The 26,104-nt window shown below is 41.8% G+C and overlaps 3 protein-coding genes across 7 annotated transcripts in view; 1 reads left to right on the top strand and 2 right to left on the bottom strand.

The window, feature by feature from the left end:
• Positions 1-804: 804 nt before the first annotated feature.
• On the bottom strand, positions 805-5,832 carry KICS2 (KICSTOR subunit 2). The gene is made up of 3 exons (XM_081958299.1): positions 5,456-5,832; positions 3,929-4,217; positions 805-2,053 (listed from the first exon to the last, which is right to left on the bottom strand). The coding sequence occupies exons 1-3, from the start codon at positions 5,829-5,831 to the stop codon at positions 1,237-1,239; spliced, it is 1,482 nt and encodes a 493-aa protein (XP_081814425.1). The 5' UTR covers position 5,832; the 3' UTR covers positions 805-1,236.
• An 8,080-nt stretch (positions 5,833-13,912) lies between these two features.
• On the bottom strand, positions 13,913-18,983 carry RPL18A (ribosomal protein L18a). The gene is made up of 5 exons (XM_081957187.1): positions 18,827-18,983; positions 18,041-18,220; positions 17,181-17,310; positions 14,687-14,796; positions 13,913-14,057 (listed from the first exon to the last, which is right to left on the bottom strand). The coding sequence occupies exons 1-5, from the start codon at positions 18,842-18,844 to the stop codon at positions 13,965-13,967; spliced, it is 531 nt and encodes a 176-aa protein (XP_081813313.1). The 5' UTR covers positions 18,845-18,983; the 3' UTR covers positions 13,913-13,964.
• A 2,844-nt stretch (positions 18,984-21,827) lies between these two features.
• Positions 21,828-26,104, top strand: part of XPOT (exportin for tRNA) — a 35,802-nt gene continuing 31,525 nt past the window's right edge. For 2 of the 5 annotated variants that reach the window (XM_081956984.1, XM_081956985.1), the window contains exon 1: positions 22,164-22,421. The gene's annotated coding sequence lies outside the window, so the exon portion shown is untranslated. Of the gene's footprint in view, positions 22,101-22,163; positions 22,422-25,380; positions 25,504-26,104 lie in introns of those variants that run through there. The other 3 variants (XM_081956983.1, XM_081956982.1, XM_081956986.1) reach the window with 3 other exon arrangements.

Raw genomic sequence — 26,104 nt, 5'->3', positions numbered from 1 at the left:
GCTCCATCTTTTAATTATAATTTGTATTTTTATTAGAAATATTTATTTTTATGGTTTGCTTTTAGTGTTGTAAGCTACCCAGAATCCCCTTGTGAAGAGATGAGTGGCAAACAAATTTAATAATTTAATAAATAAACTTAAACCAAAATTCTAACCCAGTCTAATGGTTTAACCCAGGATTATTTTGAAGCTGTTACTAACTTGAATGAAACAGAAAAGTACAGACAATAGAAGAACTGAATTGTTTGCCTGCTTTTACAAAGAAGTGTTAACCAAACTGCTTAACTAAAATGCTTTCATACATAATTTATTTTATTAATCTAAAATACAATAATCCAAACAGAGCCAAAATAGCATTTATTATTTTAGTTAGCTCAGTATTTAAAATACTAATCCTGAATTGTAATTTTTGTCCTGGTAATCACTTTACCAGATTTTTATAATACTATATAGTTCCTTCTGTATTATTTTACATACCCTCATATTTCTATTTCTCCCTTCTAATTTTAAATTTTTATTAAAATTAAAATTTAATTACAGAATGCCATTAATTCAATTAAAAACTCCACTTGTTCACCCTCAGCATTTAGTTTTAGGATTGAAAATTACTGCTGCTCAACTTTACCAGTAATGTTGCAGCTTTAAAATGTACAAAAGTTTCTTTTCTTATACAATATGTAAATGTAAGGAATTTCAGAATAATTACTTTTAGGTCTGTATCACATTAGAAAAATACAGAATGCCAAACCAAGTTTGTACAACTATCTGAAAGGTGCAGAAGCAATGGAAAAATAAAATACTTCATTCTACAATGCATTTCATTTATTGCAATTATTTCTTTCTAAGTTCTAGCATTTTCCAGTAACTATGACTGAAAAACACTTTAAGAGAAGACCATGGGTTCGGGTTGAAAATTTGAAACCAAATTTTCTGCAGACCCTAAACAAAGAATTAACAAAAGATAAAGTGCATATAGGAAGAACAAGGAAGGGTCACAGATAAAAAAAAAGTTGATCAAAACTCCACTGATAATTTTAGTGCACCTTTGTGTAATTTGCATGTTCCCATTCAATTCTATATAATTCTGATTTTTCCTTCCAAAAATGCTTAATAATTAATTTTCATCATTAAATACTTTTTAAAATACTTTTTAAAATAATGACATGTACAAATGCTTATTTGAGGAAGCTTGGAATGTGTTGTGTTACTGTTGTCTATCTTGTCTTAATAGACCTCTTACCCTTTGGATCCCGGCTTCAAGCTTGCAAAAGCTTTAGAGTTCTTAAGAGAATAGAATGTTTCATTGAGGAAAGAGATAAAATGAGAGTCTCTCTCAGACTTTTTGGATTCAAAAATAACCACAATGGTAAAATGAGGTTCAGGTCGGGTTAAGAAATATGTGCTCTGAACTTTGTCATCATAGAAATGGACAACCTTTTCCAAAGTATTCAGATCAGAAGCTCTATCAGTCATAATCATGATGACATTAGGCCAGTGCATGACAGGCCTGTCATTGGGCAGCGATACCACTGCTGGATACTGGTCTACACCCTTTGGGGCTTCCCTATAGGACTGGGGGTGATGATAACCATGTCCCTGAAAGCTCTCTGAGCCACGATTGTCGAAGATTAATGAAACATTAACAGCATCGTATTTCCTGATGAAGCTAGAGATTTTCCCAAAATAATCAGGATTAGCTTTTGCAGTCAAAGTTTTCATTTCAGATAGGGTTGTTTGTCGACTAAGTGCCTCATGAAAGTAAAAGCTAAATTTGGCAAGGAGAATATTTTTCAGTTTCATTAGCCACAGGAAAAGGTGTGGAGGTTGAACAGCTTTCTGAGACTGCCCACCAAAGAGATGCTTCTTTGTTTCCCGCTGCTTCTCAAAAATCTGTCCCCATGTCTGCAATTTGGTGTGAGCATTGTGCAAGTGGACCAAGGATGGGAGGAACTTCCATTCAGAGATCTGGGCCTGAGCCTTCAGAAGATGCATAAGCACATCAGTTTCTAACTGGAAACTGCCCTCCAGAGGACTAAGGATTGGGTGATGAAATCTAGAAAAGGTGGAAAAATAGTACATAAAAGGCATTATCTCAACAAGCCATTTATCTTTTTAGTTCAATATATATACTTTAGTATATACAGTATAGTATAGTGTGTATAGTATAGACACACATACACACACACATGCACTCAATATTCTTATTTACAGTATATCTTTATAGTATAAAAGGAGAATGCTATCATTCCTTGATAGTATTTCTAAGAAAGCAATTAATGAAAGTTGTAATACCACACTTTTTTTTACTGTTTCTAACAAAAATTAAACTTACAGTGCCAGTTTGGTCTGGTGGTTAAGGCACCAAGCCAGAAACCAGGAGACTTTAGGTTCTAGTCCTGCCTCAGCCATGAAAAGCAGCTGGGCAACTTTGGGCTAGTCATTCTCTCTCAGGCCAACCCCGCTCACAAGGTTGCTGTTGTAGAGAAAATAGGACAGAAATGTTTGCCAACTGGAAGGGATGTGTGTGTGTGAGAGAGGGGGGTGCGGGAGAGAGAGAAAAAGAAAGAGAAAGGAATCCAGGAAGGAAGAGAGAAAAAGAGAGACACAAAGATAGAAAGAAAAAGATGGAGAGAAAGACACAAGAAAGAAGGAAGGAAGGAAAGAAGGAAAGAAAGAAATGAAGGAAGGAGGGAAGGAAGAACGAATGAACTTATGATCACAATTGAGCCCAAAATTTTGGTTAAGCAAGAGCATTGTTAAGTGAGTTTCACCACATTTTACAAGTTGGCCATGCCTACCCGGTCACATGACTAAGCTACGCCCACAAAATAGGCCATGCTCACAAAATAGATAGCAATTTTTTTTGAAACCCACCACTGGTCCACCTGCCCCATTTTGGTCTCTACGCATCCTGTTTTTAGCCCATTCCTGGTGGTAGGAATCGCTGCTGCCACCGCATATAGCCACCACCTGGAATGGGCAGAAAATGGGATGTGCGAAGGCCAAAAACAGGACATGCAGCGCCAAAAACGGGGCACGGAGGCAGAAAATGGGGCGTGCAGAGGTATGATAGGTGGCAGCAGCGATTGGCGGCTGTGATCCCTGCAGCCTGGAACAGCTGATAGGTGGTATTCTGGGGGGCCGATCTAACTGCCAATCAGCTGCTCATGCTAAATCAGGCTGTGCTGAAGCTGACCAAGCGGTTTGCTGCAAGGAGGCAAATTGCTGGGAGCCAGAGGCAGATTTTTTTCCCCTTCCCCAAAAGCTAGATGCGTTTTATAGTCCAGAGCATCTTATAGATTGAAAAATATGGTAATTAAATTGTACTCCATGACATCAATTTTTCTTGTTCCCCCTCTTTCCTCCCCACTTTCCTCAAAACACTTTTGGCTCAAAAATCACATTTGGGCTTATATGTATTTCAGTTTTATGCAAATCATAGGTCAGATTATGGTCTGCATTTAAGCAATGTGTACACATGTACTGGTTTCCTGGTTAGAAATGTAAAGATGAAAACAGTGCTATATTTGCTTTAGAATTTTAACTCTAAATATTATAATATACATAACTGAATATTGTCTAAACCCTGTTGATACTATGAATATATTACATATTTTATAAGAATAGAAACTAAACAATCTTAGTTTTGAAATTTAAAACATGCTTTCATTTTATCCAATGGCTGATCTGGTGAATCCTAATTAAGTTTAGAATTAGATAGTAGACAACAGCAGAATTTCAGCGCTATTGGCTAGACTGGAATGTCCTAAAACATCCTGAAAGCACAGTAAACCACTTTCTTACTGTTAGCAGAATAACTGTGCAAATACAGTTACCAAGAGCTCAACTTGAGAGTATTGTTACCTTTACCATATTAATAAGAATTTTTCAGATTTCCAGTCATTCTCTACAGTGTACACATACTAACCTTGAGCTGTATCTTTTGAGGATGGATTCCAAAACATTTATCAGTTCCTCAGAGTTTATATACTTTTGGGTACTGAGGCTGTACATTTTTTCATAAAAGTCAGCAATTTCCATCCGAGCCTGGACAAAGAAGCAGAGCTGCTCAGAAAGATGAGAAAGTAATTCTTCAAGGTGAGGAGCTGTTCCTCCCACTGCATTCCGACCAGTTGCTACCACTTTCTTCAGCTCATTATGCAGAGACGTATATATAGTTCGTATAGAATCTTTCCGGCTGAAGAATGATTGCCCACCTATTGTTGTTAAAGAATAAGGTGTCACTAAAGATAGGAATGAAATGAACAAGATACAATATTCATGCAAATTTTCTTTTGATTGATAGTCAGGGGGCACACTTTAATAGCCACTTTCATTATTCCTTAATACCTGTATATATTCATACTGTAGTTAAAATATTAACTTATGATTTATCAGCATGATTTATCTATTAAAAAACTTCCACATTTATCAAAATCCAACCTTTGTTTCCACAAATTTAGAACTTTAAAATTAGTGATAATGAAAAAGAGCTTTCTATGAGGAATTAATGTAAACAGCCATTGTTAAATGTTGATACTTCACATTGCTACTAAAAGCTCTAGAATGGTTCAGTTTTTTGACCAAGCAGAAGATGAAAGAAACTATATAGCAGTCAAGATTATATAATGGCTATATGTAGTAGAAGACTTGCATATAAAGTGACAAGACTATTGTAATAACCATGAAGAGAATTAAAGAAGAAAAATAACCCTTCCATGAAGATAGAACCATAGGTAGCTGCAGATTTAGAACCAATTTTAAATTAGCATACTTTTTGCTTGCACTTTATCTTCTCTTAAATAGTAAGACATTTTCATTACTTCCCTCAGAATATGCCAGTCATTTTATTACCAAGCGATTCTTTTTAATATTTTCCTTTTCCAACTACATGGTTTCATTTCTCTCTCCAACTTCCTTTCTTTCTTTGATCTGTAATTTTTATTATGTGTCTCTAAGTCAGGATAGTTTTTTGCTATCCTTAGTGCATATTTAGCAATACTACAGATTATATCAATTACCCACATTACATAAAGCAATATAATCCAGAAGAAAGCCTATCGATAATACCAATTTTGAGATTTCAAGGGCTAGACGGTTTTATAAGACCTCAACTCCAAATATATTCTCTCAAGATGCAGAGGAAGAAAAGAGAGCGAGTCATTCTGAAGGGAGCAAAGGGGCTTCGGATAAATTTAGAAACGCACGAATTTGGAAAACTGAATCCGTTCTGTAAGAAACGTTGGGATTCAAGCCTCCCCAGCTCTGACTTTCGGCAAGCCTTGAGCGGGGCTCGGCAGCTGACGAACAGGTTTCTTCCCCAGACCCAGTACTACGCCGCCATCCTCCTCTAGCCCTGCCCATGACTCAGGGCTCCTTCCCAGGCAAGCGGCCCCAAAGCAGAACGGACAAGGTGGGATGCAGCGCCTAGCAGCAGCAGCCCACGTTTGGGTACCTAGCTTCTGGCCCAGGAAGGTCATGCTGTGATAGGCTTTTTCAGCCGCCGCCAAATGGGCCAGCCCGGCTAGGAGCGAAAGCCAGCTGCTCCCAGCATTCTTATTAGCTTCGCGCTCCTTCTCCACATTGTCCTTGGCCTTGTCGTAAGAGAAGATGCCTAAATGGGAGAAAAACGTCTCCAGCACTGCCTGCTCCACCGGGACTGGCGCTCCCACGGGTATCGGCTCCCCCATTCGCCGCCCGCCGCCGCCACTGCCTCCACTCGCCAGCCTTTGCGCCAAGCGAGAGCCCCGGATCCAAGGAAGGACAGTCATGTGAGCGAGAGGCAAGGCCATAACAGGCGTGAGCCCAGCCCCTTCCCCTTCAGGAGCCATTCCGGAGAGGCGGTTTTCAAAGGCTCAGCCCCACGTGACTTATCGGGGGATGGGAAGGGCGTGGCCACGAGGTGTCTGAGGAAGCAGCGGAGAACTGATTCTGTTATTGGTTAGACGGAAAACGTTCTTCCGCGCGTAACTGATTAAGGTCTCATCCATTTCAGACAGTAACAACAGCCTGCGTGGAAGTACTAATCAATTAATTAAGGTCACAGAGCTGACCTTAATTCAGGGTTAGCACTTATTAGAGAAACGCTGAAAACGTCTGCTCAGCGAAGACTTTTAAAATCAAACACTGATTGACTGTTTCAGTACCTAACAAGCTTTTTCCTGCTGAAGTTTTTTTCAGCGCTTTCATAATAGATGCTAACCCAAATTAAGTTCACCCCTATGATATTAAGTGGTAATAGAGGTCTAGTGATCTTAGATGCAAAGGAAAAGTATGAAGTTTGGATGAGAGCCATAGATCTTTCCCCCCTATTTGGAAGAGCTCCCTGGTGGCGCTGTGGATACAACGCATTCTGCTGACTGCCCACAGTTGCTGTCAAGGTTGACTCAGCCTTCCATCCTTCCGAGATCGGTAAAATGAGGATCCAGAGTGTTGGGGGCAATATGCTGATTCAGTAAAGCCCTGTGAAGCAGTATGTAAGTCTAGTGCCATTCAGTTTGGATACATGATTATGCTTACTTTTTGTAAATTCTAGATCTCAAGACATAAAAGCTGCGGAGGATCTATTTCCAGAACAACAGGACTGAAAGAAAAGTATACCTGAAAGAAAAGTGACATCAACGAAGTTTTTTCTGGGCTGTATCTGATTTGCTTTCAGTGTGTAAATGTGCTATTTTTAGAATACAATTGCAATGCAATGGATTTTCCCAATGAAGAGGGTCCATTACATGATCTCTGATGTATTTTCCAAGTCTTATAATTTCAGTATTGAGGCACGTGTAATTCTAAAACAGGTAGTGTAGCATCCATCCCTCCTAGAATGAAATATTTTAGGAAATATTTAAAAGGCAGGATAAAATATTTCTCCTAAAAGTGGAATAAAAATCTTAAAAGGAGATAGAACCCCAGTTCCCTACCCCCAGCAGATATTTTGGTGCACATTAAGACTGAGCCAGCCTATCTACAAGACCTCTAGCTCCAGGGTAATGGATTAAGACATAAGCCCTCAAAACATAATAAGATTAGCCCTCTACCCATCTAAGCAGCATGGCTCACTGCATTTTAAAATTTCCTAAGGATCAGGAATCACCCAGCAAGGTTCAACCAAACTTATCTGACCTCAGCTATGACCCCTGCATAGCCCCATGGGAGTGACAGAAGACAATAGAATACATGTTCTTGCACAGGAACAGGAAGCTCAAGTTTAAAGCCCAAGAGAGGGTAAAATGACCGTTGTCTTACCTGAACGGTCGTTCTCATGGCGCTGCGGAGAGTACAAGGATTGGGTTAACACAGCCTGTTTGCCCATGGACTGAGTAGATTTTTCCCCTCTGGCCACGCCTCCTTTGCCTCTTCTGGCTCAGTTTTAAAAACGAGGTCTTGTCCGACGAAGACGTTCTCAGCTCACACCTGTGCAAAGATACAATCTCGGTGCTAAACAATCACCCTGGGTGGGTCTTGTACTCTCCGCAGCGCCATGAGAACGACCGTTCAGGTAAGACAACGGTCATTCTCCATAGCGCTGCTTGGAGAGTACAAGGATTGGGACATGCCCAAGCTATTGTGTCCCAGGGCGGGAAGAAGTGACCTTGTCCGGAGCCTCAATAACCTTCTGTAATACTCTACGGCCAAAGGAGGCTTCGGCAGAGGCAAAGGAATCGATCTTGTAGTTTCTAATGAAAGCCGTGGGAGACGCCCACGTGGCTGCTCTGCAAATGTCCAGAATAGATGCTTGAGTCGCCCAGGCCGCGGTCGTGGCCGCACTTCTGGTGGAATGTGCCGTTACACGAGGTGGAACCGGCTTGCCCTGAAGGTCATATGTCATCTTAATGCAAGCTCGCAGCCACCGACCTATGGTTGAAGACGACACCTTGCGACCCAGGGAACCTGGTTGAAAAGACACAAAGAAGGCCTCGGAGTGCCTGATATCCTTAGTTCGTTTCAGGTAAATACTGACTGCCCTTCGCACGTCTAATTTGTGCCACCTGCGCTCCTTGGCGTGTTGAGGGCTGGGACAGAAGTTCGGGAGGATGACCTCCTGAGACCTGTGAAAATGAGAATTCACCTTCGGCATGAAGGCGGGGTCTAACCGTAGGATGACCCTGTCTGGGTGGATGATGCACAGCTCTTCCTTGGCCGAGAAGGCCGCAATCTCAGATACCCTTCTGGCTGAAGTAATGGCTATGAGGAAGGCAGTCTTAAGAGTCAGATGTCGAAGAGATACCTTCCTCAAAGGTTCGAAGGGAGCCGCTGTCAATGCCTGCAGGACAAAGGGTAGGTTCCAGGTCGGGTACCTGTGCACCACCTGGGGTCGGATGTTGTAGGCCCCCTTCAAGAAGCTCTTGACCTGAGGATGGAGACTCAGGGATTGAGGTTGGTGTCTGGCTAAGATGGTGGATAATGCGGCAACCTGGCGCCTGAGAGTGGCTGGTGCCAGTCCTTTGTCCAAGCCCTCTTGTAGGAAGTCCAATAACTGAGGGATGGACGCTTCCACACTGTCAATGTCCCGTTTGCTGCACCAGGAAGAAAAGGCAGCCCAAGTCGCGTCATAAATGCGAGTAGTGGCCGGACGTCTGGAAGCTTGGATGGTTTTAATGACGTTGTCTGAGAGGCTCTGGTCCTTCAGGAGCTGCCTCTCAAGTGCCAGACGGCTAACTGCAACCATTGGGGCTCTGGATGGTTGATGGCCCCTTGACGCAAGGATACCTGGTCTGGAGGAATTCTCCACGGTTGCTCCACAGACAGATCGACCAGGTCCGCGAACCAGGATCTCCTGGGCCAATGTGGAGCCACCAGAATGAGCTCCGCCCCCTCCTTCAGCAGCTTGTAGATCACCTGCGGGATCAGAGGGAGGGGCGGAAACGCGTATAGAAGCCCTGGAGGCCAGTTGGACCTCAGGGCATCCGTCCCCTCCGCTTGTGCTGACTTGTAGCGGGAGAAGAACCGCTGGAGCTGTGTGTTTGCCGCCGAGGCAAACAGGTCGACCTGTGGGAGACCAAACCTCCTTACCACCTGTGCGAACAGGTCCGGATGAAGTTGCCACTCCGAGTTGTCGATGGTCTGACGGCTCAACCAATCCGCACTCACATTGCTGGTTCCGGAAATGTGATCCGCCCTCAGCGACGCTAAGTGGATCTCTGCCCATCGTCCTATGGCCTCCGCCTCTGACATGAGTCTTTTGGAGCGGGTCCCTCCTTGTCGGTTCACGTGAGCCTTTGTGGCCACATTGTCGGTCAGCAGCAGAACGTGGTGCCCCCTCAGCTGTTCTGCAAATCTCCTCAGCGCAAGCCGGGCTGCCCTGAGTTCTAGCCAATTGATGCTCCGAGCTGCCTCCGCGCTGGACCACCTGCCTTGCGCCAGCTGGCCTTGGCAATGCGCCCCCCAACCGTAGAGACTGGCGTCGGTCGTTACCACGATCCTGTCGGGTTCTCTGAATAGGCAACCCTTCTCCACTGCTCGAGACTGCCACCAACTCAGAGACCGAGTCACTCTTGGTGGGATGCGAACTTGCTTGGTGGAGTTGCTGATCTTTGCTCTTTGCATTGGAAGTAAGAACCATTGCAGTTCCCTTGCATGAAGACGTGCCCAGGGAACTATGTTGAGACAAGAAATCATGATCCCTAACAGTTGGGATAGCTGCACTACCTGCCAGGACCTGTTCCTGCGACACAACCGGATTCTGTTCCTGATGTTGCGGATTCTTTCCGGAGACAGGGACACCTGGCAAGACACCGAGTCTATTATGGCGCCCAGATGTTGTATGCGTGTGGCAGGAGTCAGGTTGCTCTTTTCCATGTTTACGGAAAACCCGTGGTCCTGTAAGGTGTGAACTGTGACGTTTACATCTCTCACCGCTTGCTGCTGAGTTCTTGAATGGATGATGATGTCGTCCAGATAGCACTCCAGGCGGACTGGAAGCTTGCGCAGGTGGGCCGCCACAGCTGCAAGAAGCTTTGTGAACGTTCTGGGTGCAGAAGAAAGTCTGAACGGAAGCGCCCTGTATTGGAAGTGCTTTCCGTTGTAACACAAGCGCAGGAACTTCCTGTGTGCAGGATGGATGGGCACATGTAGGTACGCCTCCTTGAGATCGATGGAAGTGAGCAGATCCCCTTGTCGCATGCAGCTTAGGATCGGCTGGAGAGACTGCATTTTGAAGCGCTTGTAGGCCAGATGCCTGTTCAGGCGCTTCAGATCTAAAATGGCCCTCCACCCCCCTGAATTCTTGGGGACCAGGAAGAGAATGGAATAGAACCCCCTCCCTTCCTGTTCTGGAGGAACTGCCTCTATTGCGTTGATCTGCAGAAGATGATCTATCTCTGCCTGCATGAGAGCCCTCTTTACCGGGTTCTTGGATAGTGGGCAGCGAACAAAGGTCCGCGGAGGAGAGGATAGAAACTCCAAGGTTAGACCCCTCCTGATGGTATTTAATACCCACTTGTCCGAGGTTGTTTCCTCCCAACGGTCTGCATAGAATTGCAGGCGGCCCCCGATGGGAGGAGACCCCAGACGGTCACTTCCCACGTCTAAACTGACGGTTGTGGGCTCCCCCACGAAAGGGCTTCCGAAAGGACCCCTGATTGGATTGTCTGCCCCTGGAAGAAAAGTTGTTTCGTTCCTGGGACCTGTCAGAGGACTGGTTAAACTGTCTTTGGGAGGAATAAGAAGAGGAAGAGGCCTGGCCACCTTCCTGTGCCCGAAAGGCCTGTTTCCTGAACGAGCCCTGACCTTTCCTGTCATGCTTCCTGAAGGTGGAAGGAAGAACCTTCCTCTTATCCTTTGTCTCAATTAGGAATTTCTCTAGGGAATCCCCAAAGAGGTTCTCTCCCTTGAAAGGAGCTGAAGCCAGCTTCCACTTAGCCTTCATGTCCGCCTGCCAGTGCCGAAGCCAAAGCAGGCGGCGAGAAGTGATGTTGGACGCTAGTGCCCTGGAGGCGAATTTCGCTGCGTGCAGGGACGCATCAGAGGCGTATTCCACAGCCGTAATGATCTTGTTAAGATCATGTCGCCAACGAGATGCTTCAGATGGGGGCTGAGATCTGAGTTGGCGCAGCCATAATAAGGATGCCCTCGTAAAGAACGAGGCCGAAGTGGAGGTCTTGATCGCCCAGGCAGCCGCCTGGTGCGTTTTGAGACAAGCCTTTTCTGCCCTCTTATCCTCTGCCTTTAACCCTTCTAATAACTCGGCCGGGAGATTAGAATTAGAGGTCAGAGAGACCACAGGGGCATCCACTTCTGGAGGCTTCAAAACATCCTCCAGTCTAGGTTCTAAAGGGTACAGAGATTTGTCTGCGCCACTGGGATTGGCCAGGGTACCAGGCTGTGCCCATTGGCGCTGAATAACCTCCATGAACATGTCAGGGACTGGTATCAGTTCTGGGTCAGGGGTTGTTTCGCTGAACAACCCTGCCATGAGGTCCTGGGAAGTAGAGGGGACTTCCTTGTCCTTAGGTTTGGCACCAAGCTCAGTAGAGGCTCTGGCCTTGTGTAAGATGGACTTGAATAGGGCTGGCTTAAAGAGACCAGTGAAAGAGGGCTTGTCTGGAGGCATGTCCTCATCCTCCGAGAGGGCAAAGTCCTCAGCAGCCTCCTCCTCCCACGTAGACACCTCTGTGGTGATAGAAGTGCCCGGGGAATCGAGTACTCTGGTCCTCTTTTCCCCCAGGGGGCGAGTAGGCCTAGAGGCCTTGCCACCCCTGCCTTCCTGTAGCCTCATGGCTTCTACCACACCCTGGGAAATAGCCTGCGTGATGAGATCCCTCATCTCTGCTGACATAGCTGGGCCCTTGTCCTCTACAGGTCTGGCTTGGGCATAGGCCTGTCCCCTGGCACCCCTAGGAGGATCTCTCTGATCCTCTGCATGAAAACAATATTGAAAGGAGGGGAGATCCTCCCTGACTGAAGAGCTAGGAGAACCTGGGTAACCCAGAGAGGCTGCAGGGGATCCTGACATGGAATCCCTATCACAGAAGGATGGGGATCTATCCCCCATCTCCTCCCCCTGCTCTATCTCCCTCTGGATGGGTGGGGAAGGAACTGGCCCAGCCTCACTTGGTAAGGGTGCAGAGGGAACCTGGGGCCTAACAGACTTATCCTTCAGGGAGTCCTGCCCCTTGTCCCCTTGAATTTTGGGGGCCTTGCTCCCAGCTGCAGAGTGGGAAGCTTTCCCCCCAGCGCCCTTGTTTCCCTTTCTCCCCTGGCCTGAGGGATCTGGCCTACTGCGCTTTGCAGATGGCCCTGCCAGCTCCTCCCTTCGCTCCAAACCTTCATCAGCCATCCTTGGTTGATCTTGAGTCGAAGAGGTCGCTGCTGAGGGAAGGGCAGTGGACGCTGGCCCGACGGCTCCAGAAGCGTCTGCAGACTCAGATGGGAGGCTGGATCAGGCACCAGGACACTCCTTGCCGCTTCCCCTTGGGTGGCTGGGGAACTTCAGGCTTGCTGGAGACCCAGACAAGCCCTCGCAATCCTCTGCGGCTGTCTGTTGAGGCGGAGAGGCTCTGCTGCTTGCTGCTGCTTTCCGGAGGCAAAAAGGACTCAAAAAAATGGCCGCCGGTTCTTCTGCGCGCCAAAAGCCTCACTTAAGGGCCAGGCGCTTCTCATTGGCTGCAGCCGAAAAGCGCGCCAAAGCAGCGCTTTTCAAAATGGCCGCCGCTCTCCCGATCGGCAAAAGACGCCGTTTGGAGAAGCAAGGGCTTTTTTAAAAGCCTCTCCTCCAAAGCGACCAGGGAAGCACGGGGATTGCCGTCCTTCCCTGCGCTTGCCAGCAGACGCCGGACAAGCGGCCTCGCTTGTTCCCCCAGCTGCGACTAAGCAGCTGTGGAACCGATCGCTGCCTCAGCCTTAGTTAGGTAAATCCTCTTGATAAAAAATAGAAAAAAGGGAAAATAAAAAATCAAAATAATAAAACCTGGGGAAAAATCCTAATAACAGCTAAATATCACATAAAATTACTATTGGAGAACCCAGCCTATTTGCTCAATGCTGAGTGTTCCCCAAACTCGTCCTATCGGGCGGACTGAGTTTTTAAAACTGAGCCAGAAGAGGCAAAGGAGGCGTGGCCAGAGGGGAAAAATCTACTCAGTCCATGGGCAAACAGGCTGTGTTAACCCAATCCTTGTACTCTCCAAGCAGCGCTATGGAGAAATACCTTTCTCCACCCCATGTGATCAGCTGCCCAGGACCTCAAAACCCATCAATAAACCAACTTTCCAACCACCCTCCATATTTCGTCTTTCTCCCCACTTGAAACTGAGCCAGGTAGATATTTCTTCCAACTGTAGTACTATTTTTGAGAAAATGTATTGTTCAATTGAACATTGAGTTTTCTGCCTCTTTACTTAGCACGTTGGCAGACAGAAATTAAGTTTTGCTTTTATAAAGTTGAAATTGCTTGTGAAAATTGATGTGAATAAACATGCTCTGTGAACATTATGCAAGATCTAAAATTCTTACCACCTCAGCCTTCTGCATAATTAGGGTATAGTAGAGCTGGGTCCAGAATACATCATTCCAAGGTGATATATCAGAATATTGAATTTTTGATGCATTTTATTTGCAAAAGTCAGAACCACCTCTACTTGATTATGTCCACTTGTTCCATCGTGTATGACATGAGAAACATGTTATGGATTTTGTCAATTAAGTTCATCTGGCAAATGCCAGGAAGAGAGACTTTTGTGTTATGGCATCTGCTTTGTGGAACATAATTCAGATTGGCCTTGAATCTGTTGGCCTTTGCAAGGGCTGGAAGGATTGGATTCGGAGCCTGTACACCTGTTGTGTTGGTATTTGTCTTGGTTGCTAGTTAATGCTTATTGCTAAACGTTTGAAATGTTTAAAACTGTTGCCATTCAGAGTCACACTGGTGAAGAGCCATATAAATAAGAGTAGGATAAATATGGTTTAAAACACAATCAAATGTTCAAAAAACTTTATTGATACATGGAACATATCAATCAAGCCTACATTTAGAAGAATGTATTTGGTCTCTTGGTAGTAAAGCGTGGCTTATGCTGGCGGCGCAACACTCTGTGTGGCAAAGGGAATTTAATTTTAGAATCCTGTAGAAAGAGATTAAATTTCATTAGAAGCCCAAATAAAATTTCATCAGTTTGGGTAATGTTCAGAAAATTTTAAGAACGACACTTTCTAGTGAAAGCACACATATTTCTAATGTTAGTACCAAGTGATTATTTATTCTATGCAAAATAAAGGATGGATTTCTTAGAACACAATTATATTAAAAAAAAAAAATTAAACAAGGCAAGTGATTATATACTTTTAAAAGCAAGCATATAATGCTAAATAAGAAACTGAATCATTTTGGAAAATTGTTTTTTTTAAAAAAAATACTACATATTAGAACTCTGGCATATTAGCATTTTCAATATTATGTGCTTGTTAGCTTAACATCTCATTTTCTCTAGAAGATCAAATTGATGCACAAAGTATTCTTCAGCTTTTTTCCAACAAACCTGCAGTAATTTGAGCTGAAAGATGTGACCCATTTGTTCTGTAGTTACCTGAACAGTCTGTGACTCCAAATTAATGGAACTTCACTATATATATGTGTGTGTTCAATCAACCTTCTTATAGTCATTGACCAGAATTATGAACAGTTTCATATAAAGTAGAAAAATTTCCAAATTGTAGTTTGAGAACACACACACTTAAAATTTGCTTTACTTACATGGAACTGTTTGACAGCAGGTCTGCGGCATTTGCTAGCAGCAATCTCTTCAACCTTCATGATCTGAATAGAATGAGCACGGGCTCTATGACGTGCTCCCATATCACGATCTGCAATTCGATTGAATTATACATTTTAGCAAAAGAATTAGTTCTGATCTAAATTCTCTTACACTAATCTCCATATAAGAACAGTTATTTTTGTAGAATCTTCAATTTCACTTTCAAAAACACTTCAGCTCTTGAAAGGCGACAAGAAACATTTAATATCTGCACACATGACAAGAACATTTTATTATAAACAATGCTCTTTGGGTTTGTATGCAGTTAAAAAATTTCAAAACTAGTAATGATTTATGACTCTGCCATATAAGCTGAGCAAGCTTAATTAGAGGAGAATCAACAAGTTCTAGAAATGAAAAGTACAATAACTACATTCAATCATTTGTATCCAAGAATATAATGTTTAAATTTTTTTAATGAATTAATGCATGGCATGTTATTTATAATTTTTAAAATCAGGTGGACTTGAATTTCAGGTTTAAAGGAAGCTAAATATGCAATAAACATTTATATAGGAATTCAATATGTTGAATTTATTTAGAAAGGCTTAAATTATGTTGTGATGTAATCCTTGATCTATCTATCTTAAGATAGCCAAATTTAACTGCTTTCCCAAGGAAATGTGTGGCTCTCCAAGTTTATTTTTACAAACTATAACATTTTGTAAAAAAAATATTGTGTTATATTTAAATTAATCATATTGTTATTTTATAAAATATTATACACTGCTAAAAAGAAACCTATTAAAAACTGTAAGGGGGAAACCGGGGCAAGGGAGATAAACAAACGTAGTTAGGAATTTATTTTTAAAAGTAACCACAAATAAAACGAAACACACAAACTATTCAAATTATATAACTTCCTTTAATTTTAAGCAATAAATTAAGCCTAGACCATAAATAATATTATCAATTCTTGCCTATCTTTGTGAACAAAGCTAATTTGAAAGCAGAAAGTTGACATTTTTTAATTAAAACAAGTTTTAACTTCTGGAGCACAAGTAGCTTCCAAGAATATATTACTTTTTTTGCAGCAAATTCAACACCAATCTACCCTAAATTCCTCACAGATTAAAAGATTCCCAGTTTTAAGGATAATTAACAAAACACTGACATCTGTCCAAGAATGTGGTTCAACATTAGCATAAAACTGAGAAGGAATTACAAGTGGACATATCTATTTCATATTTTTCTTCAAATTTATTACATATCCAGCATAGAAGGGGAACCTTTTTAAAGCATCCTTTGACTAACTCAACTAGGCCAATAAAGACTTTTTCTGAACTGAATGAATGTTTTGGGTATTAGAAACTTATCTAATATAAAACTTTGAAGCTACTGATGGACATACTCCAAGTATCTATAGCAAATTTCTTGCATATTGTCCAAATTAATTTTTGATTTTTTTTTACTTTGGCAATAATTGTCTAATACCAATAAAGGCCTTCTGGGACACACTCAAATGGCCTTGAATTGATGGACAATTTGGATTTGAAATACATGTCAGGTAGCTTAGTCAATAATCAAACTAAAATTGTCTAAATGGCACTGTATAAAATAACCTATAAGTCATAACTAATCGTAATATGAGATATGACTCTACCAAATTGCAATATATAACACATTTCAACAATTCAATTTTAACATTCAGTACACAGTCCTCGACTTACAATAGTCCATTTAGTGACTGTTCGAAGTTAGAAAAGCAATGAAAAGTGATTAATGACCATTTTTTACACTTACGACCATTGCAGCATCCCCAGAATCATGTGATCAAAATTCAGACACTTGGCAACTGACTCATATTTATGATGGTTACAGTGTTGGGGGGAGCGGGCGGCATGTAATCATTTTTGTGACCTCCTGACAAGCAAATTCAATGGGAAACCAGATTCACTTAGCAACCATGTTACTAACTTAACTGCAGTGATTCATTTAACAACTGGAAAAAAAGTGGTAAAATGGGGCAAATTTCACTTGGCAACTGTCTCACTCAGCAACATAAATTTTGGGCCTGATTGTGGTCGTAAGTCAAGGATTACCTATATTACCATTTGAGAGCCAGCTTGGTGTAGTGGTTAAAGCAGCAGGCTAAAGAGCAGAAATCCCATGAAAGCCAACTGGGTGATCTCAGGCCAGTCATTTTTCTCAACCCTAAGAAGGGGACAATGGCAACCCGCTTCTGAAATCTTTCCAGGAAAACTGCTTGGATTTATCCAGGCAGTTGTCAGGAGTCAAAATTGATTTAAAGGCACCACAAAAAAAACCATTATTTACTATCTTCTTAGTAAAAAGACAGAATACATTAGCTAGTAGTCAAAGTAACAGGAACATTATTGTAAAACCAACACTGAGGAATACCAATTCTGCAACAGTTATTTTCTTTTATGATAGCGATATCTTAAGATGAATACTGAAATGGCCTCTACTTACAGCACTGTGTAACAGCTCCAGCAGTTGTTAAATCTCTGTACTCCCTGTACATATTGTGAGTTCCACTACGAGAATCATAGCGCAGCCAGATACCAAAATTTTTCACCTTCAGAGGAGACTTCTCAAAAACCTAACAGTATAAAAATACCAATGATAAAACAACAGAAAACTAATCAGTGTTGTTTTAATTAGCATGTCAAGTCTACAATGAACAAACATCCTAAAGCTGTAATCCAATTTCCACAGAATACATTAGATTTTCCCTGAATCTGACTAGACAGGATAAAAAAACATACCCAAGATTACATGAATCTAATCCTGAAACAAACTGAAATCTTTATCTTTATGCATTATACTATGATTCTTTGCCCACTCAAAGTGCTTTGAATTCAGCAGACACAAAATTGGTTCCATTTATTACTACTTCACCTATTTCATGGTCTGCTGTTGAGGACAGATTTATCTCTATAAACATATTTATAGACCTATGGAAGGCCTCCTCAGATTAATTCTTCATTAGCATAGGCACCACATAGAATCAACCAGTAGCTCTCTGAAGAAACCAGGACTGGTTTGCTTCTCTAGCATTCTATCCAAAGTAATGATCAACTAAGTGTCTCTACATGCTGGACATAAACTGGTCATTCATTTCATCAACAGTCATGAAATGAAATAGCGTAAAGTAATTTAAGAATTTTATACATCATAATGGTACCAATAATGGAAAGTTTAAGGCAAACTTTTTGAGAAAACCATTTTAATCCAATGAGTATAGGTACTTATAAGTATTAGGGATAAGCACTATTAGAAAATACGCTTTCAATATTTATTTAAATCTATTCCATTTCCTATTATAATACCTGTCCACAGTATACAATTTCCCCAGAAGATTTTTTCATCTTCTTCAGCTGTGAGACAAAATACCAGAAACGGGACTTTGCAACAACATGGTTGGGAGCAAAGATGCGCATCCGATAGAGGGGTGGTGTTGGACATTTGGGAGTAGGAAGGCATCTCCCAATAACTTTATACTCCCTCAGCTTAAAAAAAAGAAGACAAAGAAATATTAATAAAAATCCATTCTCGTTTTAGAATCAAACTTGATCAAGGGATGCACTTACCATAAGAAAAAGGTGTTATTTAGCTGCTTTACTAAATCAAACAAAACCCACGCTTCCCGAGTGCTCTGTAAATTCAGCTATAAAGATTCTCAAAAACAATAATTACAGAGGTAGAGTACCTACTATCTATTTGAAACCTCCTCGAGTTCCATTTTGGAAACCGATACGAGGACTAGAGCGAAAAGAACCTAAGAATGATATGAGTAGGATGGCTACAACTTCATTTTCTTCCCAATTAATCTCCTTCTACTATATTGCATCCTGGGTTCGGTAAAGATGTTGCGAGTTGAATCCTCCGACTTGAGCAGGCGACCGGGGCCCACGCTACAGGAACTAGCAGGGGAGACGGCCATATTGGGTGCTCACTCGTGGCAGAGGAAAAAGACGACTGCAAGTAGGTTCTCGAACGGAGATTCCTTCCCCGCCTTTTTACCATTCTTCGCCTCGCTCGCCTTTCTTCGGCCAAGCAGCAGCAGAGGTCTCCCCGCACCAGACCCCCAGCAAGGCCACACGCGCAGCACTCACCGTCCCCGACGCCTTCATGGTGTCGTCTCTCTCACGGACGCCCAGAAAAAGAAGTTTCGCAGGCGCAGCACGCACACGTGACCATTGCCGAGGCGAAGTACCGCCTTGCCTACCAGCGGCTACCGACTATTGGGCGTTCTTATTGGATATAAGAAATGTCTGTCTTAAAAAGCCCGGTTTCACCATCTTCTAATCGCCCAAGTGCGTTTTAGGCAAAGCTTTGATTCCTCTCTAATCGATTTGGGCGGGTGTGTTTCCCCTCCCCCCTTCTCTCTCATGGTTAATGAACCGCTTTGATGACTTCTGAAGACCAACAGTGCTATTATTAGTTTTCGCTGGTTTGTTTGCTGTTTGCTATATTGTTGTTTAAACAGCTAAAATAGTTTTATTCCTACATAATATGAACCTATGGCTTGCTTATGCTGGCCATATGACCACGCTCCCCGCTGAACATCAATGGCTCTTCCGTGGAGATCGTAGAGAGCACCAAATTTCTTGGTGTTCACCTGGCGGAGAATCTCACCTGGTCCCGCAACACTGGTTCCATAACAAGGAAGGCCCAGCAGCGTCTTTACTTTCTTAGGAAACTCAGGAAGGCACAGCTTCCACCACACATCCTCACAACCTTCTACAGTGGGACCATCAAGAGCACCCTGAGCAGCTGCATCACCACCTGGTTTGGGAATTGCACCGTTTTAGATCGCAAGCGAATACTGAGGACAGCATCGGGGTTGTTCTTCCCGCTGTCATGGACATATATACCACACGCTGCATTCATAAAGCCAGAAACATTGTGGCTGACCCCCCCCCCCCCATACATGCTTTTTACTCTCCTGCCATCTGGAAAAAGGTACAGAAGCATTCGGGTCCGCACAAACAGACTGTGTAACAGTTTCTTTCCACAAGCCATCAGACTCCTCAACACAAAGAAACTGGAACCATAAATACTTGTGTATTTAGCTTGTATATTTTTTGTGTTTTTAGCTTGTGTATTTTTTTTTAGCTTGTGTATTTTTTCTCTCTTTAAGTTCTTAAATTCAGAGCTATATGTAGCTCTGTGTCCTGCTTTGTCTGATGTAGCACCTTGGTCCTGGGGAAACGTTTCGTTTCACTGTGTACTGTACTGTATATTGTTGAAATGACAATAAAACTTGACTTGACTTGACCACAGAGACATCTTTGGCTTTGAAACGGAGATGAGCACTGCTCCCTAGAGTCGGGAACGACTAGCACATATGTGCAAGGGGAACCTTTATCTTTATGGCTTGCTTAATGTACAGGATTTCTGAACACGCCATAGTTAACTGGGTGATTGGAGCGCGGAAGTCAATTTCGCCTGGGTCTCTGCACTGGTGCAGACCGTCAGTCGGGGGAAAAAAAGGCAATGGTGGGTTCGCTACAAGCTGCGGATTGGAAACGACTAGGCAGGGTAATCTAAAGCCTTTGTGGAAGTGAAGGCTCCCTAATGACAGCCAGCGTGGTGCAACCGCAAAGCTCACTGGGCGATTCGGGCCGAATTACTCTTGCTCTGCTAGCCTAATTCACGGTGTTGTGGGGAAATATTGGAGGGAACAGGATGCTTCTCAAAGATCTTGAAGGGAAGATGGTATATCAATGTAACAAATGTATAAGTAATTTGGAAACTTTTGCATAGCTTTATTTCTTCTTTTGAACGAATCCCAGAGTCCAGTCAAAAACTGTGCCAATAGACTTATTATTTGAGAGAAGGATGACGCTTAAAGGTACCTTTATTTATAACTAGAATACTGTTTTCAGTTTAAAAAATTAATTTAAAAAACTGCATTACAGCCTTTCCCAGAGGGCTAGGTCTTTGCATAATACATCCAAAGTGTAGGATAATAATTTAAGCTGGGTCGTTTGTGCTTTGAGTAAGAATGAGTTGATATGTTCAGTGATCTGTTTGTTTTCTTGGCTGTCCATGGTATTCTTGGGAGTCCTCTCCAACATCAGAAGAGTTTTGGTACCCTTCCTATCCTGCTTTTTTAAAATCCAACTTTCCCTATAGACTGAATAATATTACCAGTTGTTGGCTCTAGATATGTCACAGAAAACGAAGAACCCTATGAGAAAATGCAAATAGGCTGCATCCAGCAGGATCAATCTCCATCTCATCAATAACTAGCCTAATTGAATTGGGATCCAAATTTAAATGTAATTTGAATATAATTATGATAACATATATAGAAAATGTAATTTCCAAACTGATAGAGATTTTTGGACTTTTAATTATAATTTATTCAGTATTAAAATATACCAAGAGTTTACTGCATTCCTGATTACACTGAACCACTTATCCATTCACTTTTGGTGAATGTATTTTATTTAATGGACTTGGAAAACCTAGTCCAGCTGAGTGTGATGGGGTATATTTTGCCCAGTCTAAAGTGTGTGTGCCCGTGCGCGTGTGTCTGTGGAGGGCTGGAGGGAGAGAGAGAATGGCATCTTTAGTTCTATGCTTCATTTTTGTTCATTTCTGATTTTTATATAGGAAAAGGTCTATATTCACTGTAGCATTTGCCCCTTTTGGGGAATTTTTGTGCAAATAAGGAATTAGAAATAAATACAATTAGCCTATGCTTTCACTTAGGTGGTAGATGGATGCTGTTGGCTCCTGTTCTGTTAATATAGAATTAACGAAGCAGGAGTGTATCTGCAGGAATATATCTTACAATACTTAGAAGTATTATAAGCTTCTTTATTGAAGATTTGTCCCAGCCTCGCATTGCTTTATTTTCCGACTAAAGCTCCGGGCACCAATTTGTTTTACATTAGTTTTAGGTTGTAATTGTACGTTAACTACATTGGGAGTGAAATCAGGAAATAATCGGATAGGTTAACTATTGCATTGATTCAGTACTTTCTTCCAGGAAAGTTTACGTGGACATTGCAGTTGAGCGCTTTGCAGAACTACAATTCCCAGCATTCCTTTAGACAAGTCATGATATTTAAATAGAAGTTATCTAGCGCTGGCATATTCCAAGTAGGTCAGCTGTCTGCCGGTCGATGAAAAAGTAGGGGAGCTAAAACGATTCAACGCAAGAGGTTTTTTCATTCAAGACCAACATAGTGATTGAGCGTAGCTAAAGATGTGGGCTATTGATAAGGACGCAAAGCGAATAGAAAGGCTGAAAAATAGCTCGTCTTTTCTGACTTAGGCTCGAGAACTATGACTCCCATCTTGAGTTGCGCCTAAGCCGAAAGCTTTTTTCCCCAGTGTGCAACGTGCTTTCTTCCCCTGATTGGCGAGCTTAAAGTAAGAAAAACCTGTTTCTGGCTTCCAGATTTTCTCTGAGGCAGTTTATTGCTTGGCGAATCTGGAGTTTGGTGTCGCGGGATATGCTGGGTGATGTAGTTCGTAGATTGGAGCAGTTTCCCGAGCGGAACTGTGTGAAAAGAGATCGGGGTGCTGCGGAACCCCCAGAGGCGCGTTAGCCGTGTTGCGTGTTTCCTGGCGGAGCGGCAAGTCTGTTGCGGGTGGCCTTCCCTGGCTTCCTCTGCCCGGGTCCCCTGCTTTGTAGCGGCCTCCCAATAGTGCGAGAAGGCACAAGCTCTCCTTGATGGAATAGCTGGGAAGGTAATGAAATGGGAACGGGGGCTGTTGGAAGGCTGAATGCGCTTCCAGGGTGACCATATTTGCAAATTCGGGAGGAGATTGGGACTACCCAACTTTTATTTAAATGCGGAAAGGAGAAATCGCTTGGCCCAGGAGGCCCCATGGTGCAATGGCGTGGCCGCCTCGTGTTCCAAGTCCAGTGATCAAGTTTGGAGGTTGTGCTCTTTGAGGATGGATCCCCTTCTCTTAGGGCCTTACTAACCTAAAGCCGCATAGATTACCTCCTGTCCCTTGGCCCGTGCCTCATTGCCCTTCATTTCGTCCCGTGCTCAACTTGGGGCACTATTAAGGTTCTGGCTTCTTAGTTTCCAAAATTCTTAGCCAGCTGCCTGAAAATTCTGATTAGCTATCCCACTTCATTTGAAAGATCTGCGTTTGAGGAAGAGACCTATGTAGAATAGCCATGCATCAGTTTCCCAATGATCAGCCACTTTTATCACTACCAGTACCAGAAGGTGTTATGATGGGGAAAATAAATTATTTGTGCATTATAATGGAAAACAGATTTTTATTTTACTTGATAACTGAAATGTAGTTTCTGTCTCATATTCTTCTGTTGCTTTCTTCTTGGGTCATCTACCTTAATTAGCAATTAACTTTATTTCATGATAAATTTATGCCCATGTTTATACTGAATTGACAATGAAAAGCATTATTTAAAATAATATATATGATGTCATTTTGATAGTTCAGCCAAATGATGAATGGGAATATACAAAATAAAGATAGCAGTTCAAGAAGTAATAAATATGCTTATCTAAAAGTCACTGTAAATTATTCAAATAGCCAACAACCCTGCCAATGTCTACAGAAATGCATGTTCATTCACATCCTAATATTCCTCTGGTGTTGCCACAAGCATTACTTTTATTATTTACTCCTCTTTTATTCCAAAACTGAATCTTCTATGTGTGATCACTGTTATCAGATTGGCTCAATATATTTGATGTCCCTAGTTGGTTTTATCCATTGAGGATTTCACATCATGCCTTTCAATAAAATAGAGAAGGTGAGACCTAGTTACCAGTCTTAGTGGTATGTGTCACATGCAACATTCCTGCTAACTATAAGGATAATTCTGAACACATTTTGACCAATCTGTCACAAATGAAAAGCAATTTCACCCGAAGCATCATTGTCCTATTCTATACAAAGTAGTTATCTAATCTATTAAATACTGTAGAAGCTAATATCCTGTTGCCCACATATCATCATCTAGAACATAGCTGCAATATATTAATAGATACTTTTAAATATAAGATTTTTCTTGGTGATATTCTCAAATAGGACAACAAAACTCTTTTTCTACTCTATCTACATGTACAGTAGCAATAACTTGCATGCATAAGTGAATCATAGAAAATAAAAGATTTATGGTAATGGACTAATTTATTATGACAAAAATTTTATGACATTACAGTCCACTTCATCAATCACATAAACTAATATATACAAACTTGTCATTTTGAGAAGATTGTAAATAGTTAAAATAATGAAATGTAGTAAGAAAAAATGTTACATATTACTTTATTTACAGTGACAATTTGCAAATTGATGAAAAGTCCAATAATAAATTGTACTTTCATATTTATAAAGCAATCTGCCATTGGTGATGCTCACTAGTACATAGTGAGTTCCTAAACTACATTAATTATAAAGTGTTTAATCATTGATTGATAATTCATAATTCATTGATTCACACATTATAAGTGATAAATAATGGTTTACAAATTATAGCACATGGGTTCGCAAAAACAAAAAAAACCCATATTATACAATAATTAATTTGAAGTCTGGACCCAGCAATAATATAAATGGAACAACTATCCAGTTGAACCTTTAAATCAGGAGTTCCCAGCCTTTTCTATACCCTGTACTCCTAGAACTCTTCTGATATATTCTGGCACCCAGATATAATTATATGCATATAATTTGTATACAATTATACATATGCACTATAATTTTGAAATTTTAAACCCATATTTCGCACCCCCTGGAATATCGTCTCGCACCCTTGCTTTAGAAGATAGGTTTGAAGATAGATTTCTTTATTCATTGGAACTCACATATATATCTCATCATTTTCTCTTTCTTTTTCCTATCAGCTTATTGGCGATTGCTGATTTTCTGTTATCATTGGCAGCAGAAAATGAATGATCTAATTCCAATAAGTCAATAGACCACTGGAAAACCCATAGGGCTTCCCACAGAACAAGTGCTGCAATTTATATACCATATAAGACACACCTTTTTCCCTCAAAAAAGAGGCTGAAAATCTGGGTGCGTCTTTTACACACTGAATACAGCATTTTTTGTCTCCTGAAACCCCGCCCCTTCACCAAAATGGCCATGCATAGCCTTTAAGAGGCTTTCAGAATGCTCCTGGGGGCTGGGGGGGCAGAAATAAGTGAAAAATGGGCCATTTTTTGCTCAACTTTGCCTTCTCCCCTGCAGCCCCCAGAAGCACTCTACAAGCCTCCTAAAGGCTATTCATGCCCTTTTGGGGGGATGGGCCTGTTTTAGCGAAAACAGGCCGTTTTTGGGAGGTCTGCAGAGTGAGTGCAAAAACTTTTTTTTTTAATTTGCCTCTTCAAAATCTTGGTGTGTCTTATATACCAGTGCGTCTTATTCTCTGAAAAATATGGTAGATGAGCATTGTATGCAAAATTCAGACAAGGGGGTGACTGTACCATTCTCTAAATCAGAACTGTCAAATTCATGGCCCACGGGCCAGATGAGTAACATGGGGCCACGACCAGTTTAGCGAAAGGGGAAAATGTCCCCATATGTCACATGACACCCGTGCTCTGGATGACTTGAGTTTATTATTTATAGTACTAAAATAGGTAGATGTTTTGTTGTCGTTGAGTTTTAGAATTCCTTTGCATTTATTTTAATACAGACAATATTGCCTTTTTAGGATTTTCCTGCCCCTACCCTTCCTTTCAGATCAGCTTGAAGCACAAAAAATTGACTTGAGGATATAGCAAGCCAGTAGATGGTAGGATTTTTAAAAATCCTCCTGATAACCCATGACACTTTGGTGAGCATTTAAATGTCCCTTCATTCTCTTTAATAGCAGTGATGACGCAGAAACCAGAGGCAAGGAGCTAAAGAAAAGCATGACAGCCCTCTCTTTGCGACCATTTAGAACCTACAGAAAATTGAATCAGTGGAGGGTGGTTCAACTCAGAAAACATGTTCCAGATAGTATTCAAGTTTTACCTGTTTCTCCATTGGTTGGTTACATACTCTTCACATGAACTACAAAGCTCTTTGCCAGATTTTCTTGAGAAGAAAGTGAGCTCATGCATTCATTTTCTACTCAGAGAGAGAAATTTATGAGGGTGTTGGGTGACTGTTGAAAAATGTGTATGACAATGGTAGGCAACATGTCTTGATTAAGAAGCCTAACCTACATAAACTAAACTATTGTGTTTTTTTAATAAAGCAGACATAATTGCAGTAATTAATGCATTTGCACTTACTTGACTCATCACACGGTTATAACTCAGGTTACAATCTTATATTTCCATATCTGAAAACAATTATCACAGAATTCTACTGAATTATATTTCAGGACACAGGTGCCTAGAGAGTTCTGTTGTGTCACATTCATTTTAGGTCAAGTGTCCTCCTTAGTG

The sequence above is a fragment of the Natrix helvetica genome (genome assembly GCF_964273705.1).
Source record: "Natrix helvetica genome assembly, chromosome: 6".
Taxonomy (NCBI): Eukaryota; Metazoa; Chordata; class Lepidosauria; order Squamata; family Natricidae; genus Natrix; species Natrix helvetica.
Note: the sequence above shows the minus strand (reverse complement) of the source record. Positions and strands in the feature narration are given on the sequence as shown.